At 42.9% G+C, this 8,100-nt stretch overlaps 1 protein-coding gene across 3 annotated transcripts in view; it reads right to left on the reverse strand.

Moving 5' to 3' along the window:
* Positions 1–8,100, reverse strand: part of LOC129821110 (adenylate cyclase type 5-like) — a 143,053-nt gene that overhangs the window by 62,106 nt on the left and 72,847 nt on the right. For all 3 annotated transcript variants that reach the window (XM_055878414.1, XM_055878412.1, XM_055878413.1), the window contains exon 3: positions 2,083–2,204. In XM_055878414.1, the coding sequence (XP_055734389.1) occupies positions 2,083–2,204 (122 nt within the window). The remainder of the gene's footprint in view (positions 1–2,082; positions 2,205–8,100) is intronic.

The following is an 8,100-nucleotide window of genomic DNA, read 5'->3' on the forward strand; positions in this document are numbered from 1 at the left end:
TTATTATTATCACTGCGTTGTTGGGAAAGAGCTCTCAAGGTAAGAATGTCACTATACTGTTTTATACCTGTTGTATCCTGTGAACATGGCAAATAAACTTTGAAACTTTGAACTTTAAACTGGCAAAAAAACACTGCTGTGTTGTCTTCTAGTAGACATATCAATACCCCACTTTACTGAGATGAGCTTCAAAACTTCTCGACAAACATCCCTACACCCCACTGCTGCTAACTTGCATAACACGCTTGTAGTCGGGACATTTCGGCCTAATTGCTGAAAGCCATGGGGCTTTTGTTCGAGGAGGAGGAGGAAGGTGGAGGAGGAGGCAGAAAAGCAAAAGGGGGGCCTCCTGACTAACAGCAGAGTGGGCTGAGCTGTGCAGGGCCCGGGAGGAGCAGAGCAGTCAGAGCCGGGAGGAGCGGCCAGGGACATGACATGCTGCAGGACAAGATGCTATCTGCTCTCTCAGCAACCCCATCTTACATGCTAGGCTATATACAGTACATCCTCCACTATATCTCCCCCATCTAACTGGAGCACACAAAGAAACACTGAAACCCGGGCAGTGTCTGAAAACGTTACTAGCTGTCAAATAATTATTGCTTTCTCCATCCTTGTTTCCTCAATTCCACTCAAAGCCCATTGAAGGAGAGGAGGTCCTTGATGCTTATGAGAGAGGAAGCAAGGATTTGACAGCTACATGCACTAGTCATGTAGTAATGTTAGACACAGCAGCCCCAGTCTTCTTTCCTTTCTCTCTGTCCACAGCCATTTCTCTCTCTTTCTCTCTCTTTCTCTCTCTATCCCTGCCAGGAGCTGTCAACTCTCTTTTCCTGTTGTCTGTCTGCTGCCCAATTACAGATGGTGGCCGGGCACTGTTAGCGGCTTGCTACTCCAGGCCTCCCTCTCTTTAGCAGGGTATTAGCCGCACAGTCAGCCAGGCTTAGCTTAGCCTAGCGGCCAGTAATCCTAGACCCCCAGTGAGTCAGCTAAAAACAGGGGCAACGCTTTTTCAAGCAGCCTCGTGCAGGGCCAGTTGAGATCAGTCGCCGGACAGAATCACCGCGAACAGAAAATATACATACTTCTTTGTCGCACAGCATCTTCATCATCAGCATTGCCAGCATTGCCAGACTTTTAGAGATAAATGTTAGTGCTATATGGAATTATGTGTGTGCCTGTGTGCGTGAGTGTTTTCTCAACCTTTCATTCTTCTCAAAAACAGCAGGCATCACATGCATTGTGACTGAACCTTCCTTCCATAGCGGTAGATATTCCAGGAACTGCCAGGCCTCTGAGCTAAACCCTCTCTGACTTCAAGGTTCAACTCTCTCTGCTCTAACATGGCAAAAAACTGATAATGATCACATACACACAGACAATGAAAAGACTGTTTTGTTTTAGAAAAGAGTGAAAGATACATGATCTCCGACTCTACCCATGTGGTTCAAAGAGACTCTTCAAAGCTACAACAGCACCTCTTATGTGTGTTTGGGTCTAGTCTGCCCTAAGACAGACGAGCTAGAAGCCTACCAGGCATGGTTCTGAGAACACAACACACAGCATGACGTTAGGAGTCTTCTTGGTGTCCACAAGCCAGACAGCCACAGAGAAAACGTCTGTCTGTCTGTCTGTCTGTCTGTCTCTCTCTCTCTGTCTGTCTGTCTGTCTGTCTGTCTGTCTGTCTGTCTCTCTCTCTGTCTCTCTCTCTGTCTCTCTCTCTGTCTCTCTCTCTGTCTCTCTCTCTGTCTCTCTCTCTGTCTCTCTCTCTGTCTCTCTCTCTGTCTCTCTCTCTCTGTCTGTCTGTACCAAATGTAAGCCTTGTGCATTCGTTCCATAATCAACAAGATGGTGCCTCCGATTCTCTAGACTACATCACATATTGGATGATTAGTAATACTCTCCACTACCACTGGAGGTTAAACACATACTATCAACATGGTTATAATCCTCAGAGGCTAGGTAATGCTGAGTAAAGTAGCATGGTAATTGATTAAGAGAATGACCTGGACATAGCTTTGGAGCATGGCATTGACTGCATGTGTCCCCACTCTCCCTGATCATGTCATTGGTGACCGGTACCTGACGTTGTCGTGCTTCTGGATGTAGATCTTGTGAAACATCATGTCTTCCTGCTTAGCGTTAATATCAGCTTTCATCTCCATGGCAACATGACGGGGAAGCACGGAGAGCAGGAGACGCTCCTGCAGAGATAGAGGAATGAGACAGAGAGGGCAAGAGATGGGGAGGAAGGTAGAAAGTAGAGAGAGAGAAGGATGACAAGAGAGAGGAGGGGGATAGAGAGTGAGGGAAGACACCCAGGGAGAAAGAGAGAAGGAGAGAAAATCCCAGAGCAAGAGAGAGAGGCAGGGGAGAGAGTAAAGAGAAAACGGACAAACCAGAGATTTAGTTTATAGGAGTCATTACACGAGACAGACAGTGAGACAGAGAAATGGAGAGGTCTTGATTTTGGCCAATCCAACCTGGGTAGTTTAGGACTAGAACAGACGGCTGCTTGCCCCCTGCATCTATCTTTCCATCCCTCTATTGCGATGACGCCCACGGCACAGTATCCCTGCCTGCTGAGAGATGTTATCACTGGTTGACAAGTGTGGGCCAGCCCTTGATGCCATCTCCTTGGCTGCGTCCAAAATGGAACCCTATTTCCTATATAGTGCACACATTTTTACCAGGGTTCCTCGGCGTACACATCACTGACGATCTGAAATGGTCCACCCACACAGACAGTGTGGTGAAAAAGGCGCAACAGCGCCTCAGGAGGCTGAAGAAATTTAGCTTGGCCCCTAAAACCCTCACAAACTTTTACAGATGCACAATTGAGAGCATCCTGTCGGGCTATATAACCGCCTGGTACGGCAACTGCACCGCCCTCTCCAGAAGGTGGTGCGGTCTTCTCAACGCATCACCGGGGGAAAACTATCTGCCCTCCAGGACACCTACAGCACCCGATGTTTCAGGAAGGCCAAAAAGATCATCAAACACCCGAGCCATGGCCTGTTCACCCCGCTATCATCCAGAAAGCGAGGTCAGTACAGGTGCATCAAAGCTGGGACAGAGACTGAAAATACTGTTTATTTCCCAAGGCCATCAGACTGTAAAATAGCCATCACATGGCTTCCACCCGGTTACGCAACCCTGCTGCCTTATATACATAGACTTGGAATCACTGGTCACTTTAATAATGGAACACTAGTCACTTAAATAATGTTTACATACTGCTTTACTCATCTCATATGTATATACTGTATTCTATTCTACTGTATTTTTGTCAATGCCACTCCGACATTTCTCAATCTAATATTTATATATTTCTTAATTCCATTATTTTACATTTAGATTTGTGTGTATTGTTGTGAATTGTTAGATACTACTGCACTGTTGGAGCTAGGAAAACAAGCATATCACTACACCCGCAATAACATCTGCAAAATATTTGTATGTGACCAATAACATCTGCAAAATATTTGTATGTGACCAATAACATCTGCTAAATATATGTATGTGACCAATAACATCTGCTAAATATTTGTATGTGACCAATCAAATGTGATTTGGTTAAAATGGTAGTACATACTCTGCTGCTCTATCGCACGTGCAGTGATAGAGGGGAAAATAAACACTTTTCCTTGTTTGAAGTAACGTCTTTGTTGTAATATCGCAAACGGACATGGCAGGTTCACCCCTATGGATTGCAGTTTTACAGATTTTTTTTTACAATCGCTAGGACCCATTTATCAATACTTAGGTCACTTTTTCAAAACTCTTCACACAGTTCTCCTAACTGACTTTCAGCTTGGCACAACAGTTAATTTCACATCCAAAATGCACTAAAACTACCAAAACACTTCATGTCTCAAATCAAATCATTCTTCCATAACACTAGCAAAGGTTGTCACCCAACAAGCACACTTTGTCACTCATAAAACAATGACCTAAAAAACACTAACAACAGGTAGCATTACACAATGTTTTCTTTTGTAAAATTTCTTTACAAAACAAGAATGACACCTCTCTACTGTTTAGAATTCACTGCAGTATATGTTACAGGAAATAATCAGACATGATGCAATATGCTTCAATATGTTTTATGTCATTTTTTGGCATTGAGTGACAAGAATTTGTATATACACCATCTACCGATACAGATACAGTAGCAATGCAAATCAACCCTGTCTTCTCCCCGTGTCGTTACTCCCCATAGAAAACAAGGTGTTGACAAAGATATTGGCAAACCGATTGAAAAAATATATTTCCGACATCATACACCCTGACCAGACAGGTTTTATCCCGGGCAGACATATATACTACAATTTGAGACGCCTTTTCAACGTAATGTATCATGATCATAAAGTTGAGGCAGTTGTAATATCTATTGATGCAGAGAAGGCGTTTGATCAGATTGAGTGGAAGTATACGATGTCGGTTCTGGAGCATTTCGGGTTTGGAAAGGAATTTATTGATTGGATAAGAATTATTTATGCACACCCAATGGCGTCCGTGGTGACCAATCAGGAAATGTCGCAGTCATTCCTGCTCTCTTCGCTATAGCCATGGAACCCCTTGCTACTCGCATTCGGGCATGTGCCGATATGGCTTCTGTTAAAATAAAAGACACACAGCACAAGATTTCCCTCTATGCAGACGATGTTCTTTTGTTTTTGTCCAAGCCTAAAACTTCTATTCCACCATTACTTAACTTGATAAACACATTCGGCTCCTTCTCTGGCTACAAGATAAACTGGCAAAAAAGTGAGTTGATGCCAATATCACGGCCTGTGGATATGCAATTTCTGCAATCTACCCCGTTTAGAACAGTGAAGGACAAGTTCACAAGCCTTGGCATTGTAGTGACAAGAGACCTTGATCAGCTATTGAAAGCGAATTGGGACATGAAAATATATCAGCTTAAACAAAATATAGATTTTTGGAAAACTCTGCCTATTTCCTTGGTTGGTAGTATAAACGCTATTAAAATGGTTGTCCTACCCAGGTTTCTTTACCTCTTCCAATGTCTACCCAATCTCATACCACAAAGCTATTTTAAGAAACTGGACTCAATAGTAACTCCATTTTTATGGGATAACAAGGCAGCCAGAATTTCAAAGAAGCATTTATGCAAGTACAAGATAGAGGGGGGCTTTGGCCTTCCTCACTTCAAACTGTATTATTGGGCTGCTAATCTGAACATTGTGTCTTTCTGGAGGGAAAGTTAATCTGGGATCCGACAGAATGATATGTCTTCATGGCTTATGATAGAGCAGGCCTCCTGTCGACTTTCCTCACTCACTGCACTTGTTAATAGCCCAGCATATGTGAAAAAAGCCACTTATGACTCTAACCCAGTCATTTGTCACATTCTTAGGATCTGGAAACAGATTACGTATTGTATTAACATACCCACTGTATACATTGACAGCCCAATTAGCCTGAATCCTGCTTTCCATCTTGCATTGGATGATGTGGTGTTTTCACAGTGGAAGGAGAAGGGGCTCACAACAATTGGTAATCTATACATAGATGGTCAGTTAGCTTCATTTCAACAATTACAGGGAAGTTCAACATGCCAACAACATATTTTTTCAGATACCTCCAAATCAGGAATTTCTTAAGGACACATGTCCCACAGTATGGCATGAAGCCAAATAGTCCTACATTAGATAGCTTGATCCTTGTCAAACCCCATTCAAAAGGGTCTCTAGACTGTATGATGTGCTACAGGCCCACATAGAGGTATCCACAGACACCATTAAAAGGGCTTGGGAACAAGAGCTTGGTTCAGAAATCTCAAATGAGGACTGGATAGAAGCTCTCAGGAATATAAACCACAGTTCAGTGAATGCCAGACACAACCTTGTACAGTTTAAGGTGATACACAGGTTACACTACTCAAAAGTAAAACTGCATAAAATATTCCCGGACACCTCACCACTGTGTGAGAGGTGCAAGCAGGAGGAGGGGACGTTGACCAACTTATTCTGGACATGCCCTAAATTACATGCTTACTGGGCTCTCATTTTTGATTACTTATCTAAGGCCTTTGATAGAGTTCTAGCCCCAGACCCATTGATCGCTCTGTTTGGTACAGTTGATGGGAATAACCAGGAAGGGAAAGCTGTCTCTCTTTGTACTCTATTAGCCAAAAGGCTCATATTGCAATTTTGGAAATTGGAGACTGTACCTACCTTTGAAATGTGGTTACGGGATTTAGGGAATGTAATACATATGGAAAAGATTCAATACAACACCTCCAATAGACGTCCAGTGTTTTACAAAATATGGCAGCCGATACTGGATAAATGGTCTAGTCCCGCTTCATAACTGGGCTGACGATCTGCTGCTACTCTGTGCTGTACTCCACTCAATATTTATTTTTGGCTGAACTACACTGCTTGTAATGACTATATGCTGTCTTCTTATACATGTACCACCTAATAGGATTTGGTTTTATTTTGTGTATGTGTGAGTTAACTTTTGTTTTGTCCTCTAAACTGGCCATCCCATCCAACAGTACAATGAATGTCATTGTTTGTATTGCTGTCTTTTTTACTTTATTTTTATTGGAAAATAATAAACATATTATAAAAAATAATAAAAAATTAAATGAAAAAAAACAACCCTGTCTTCTGCATTTGGTCCCAGGTTCTCATTCACATCACATCTTATGTCATCTTGGGCAATACACCTAGAAAAGAATCTTTAGGCAGGCCTGGTCCATCCCTGGCAAGCTTCTGCAGATATGTCCAGGCATCCAGCATTCATTGCGACATTTGATAATGTGGATGGTGGTCATAAACCTTCCACCTCCATGAGGAAAATAATTCCTCTATGAGGTTGAGGAATGGAGAGTAAGGTGGGAGGAAAAGTGACACCATCCTGGGATGGGTTGCAAACTACTCTGTGACTGCACGGGAGTGGTGAAATGCCACATTGTCCCATACAATTACAAACGTTGGCCGATTCCGCCTCAATGCAACCCTTTCCTCACCTGGCACAACCCTTCCATAGAGGTCATCTAGGAATAAAATGAGATGCTCGGTGTTGTATGGCCCAATTAGCGGTTTGTGTGACAGCAATCCATCAGAGTATATTGCTGCACACATTGTGATGTTAGCACCCCTCTGGCCCGGGACATCCACTGTGGCTCTTTTCCCAATCACATTCCTACCTCGCCGCCGTGTTTTGGCCAAGTTGAAACCAGCCTCATCCACAAAGATGAATATGTGGGGTGTTTGCCTGGCTTCAATCTCCATGACTCTCTAAATTAAATCCACAAGGAAACATAAGAGTTAGGCTATTACGGTAGTTTACATTATAGCTAAAAACATGCCATTGTGTGCCTCTGCCCTGTTTGGTTTTCTTCAAAACCAGTTCTGTATTTTATAGTCATCTTACATGGACATATTGGTTCCTGAGTTGCTTGACAGTGTACAACTTCTTCATCCTGACTTGATGTTGTTTCAGGACTCTAGAAATAGTTGTTATGCTTACATTGTGAATATTTACAAAAGTAATGCTGTCTGCAAACACTCTGTCCCAAATCTCTGAGTTCTATACCACTGTTTCTGATGACCAGCAGTGAAAATCCTACCTCTCCTGCCTGTGGGAGGTAACCGTTGTGTCCTAAGCAGAAATACAAAAACAATTACACACAAGTGGGCTTGGAGGCTTTGCTCAATTTACTTCTGTAATGTGCAGTTCAGTCAGATGCCCTTGCAGAATAATACACATCTCACCTGTTGTTTTGCTGGAAATTTCTCACAATAGATGCCACTGTTGAGCGTTGCAGATTTGTCTGCACTCTCAGACCAGCCTCTCTCATTGATAGACCATGATTTATTACATGATCAATTATAGTGGCCCTAATCTCATCTGAGACTACAGCTCTTGATCTTCGTCTCAGTCTTCTTCCACCATCATACTCACTCCTCTCCCTCTCAGTCTTCTCCCAGCCAGTCTTCTTCCTCTGTCAGCCACGTCTCTATCTCTGGCTGGGTCCATGTTTTCATTACAGTACAGCATTATTCCTAAAATGTCCCCTTTTGTATAGATGGTAATGAAATTGAAAGACCAACACCTGGG

Source organism: Salvelinus fontinalis, chromosome 23, assembly GCF_029448725.1.
Source record: "Salvelinus fontinalis isolate EN_2023a chromosome 23, ASM2944872v1, whole genome shotgun sequence".
Lineage (NCBI taxonomy): Eukaryota > Metazoa > Chordata > Actinopteri > Salmoniformes > Salmonidae > Salvelinus > Salvelinus fontinalis.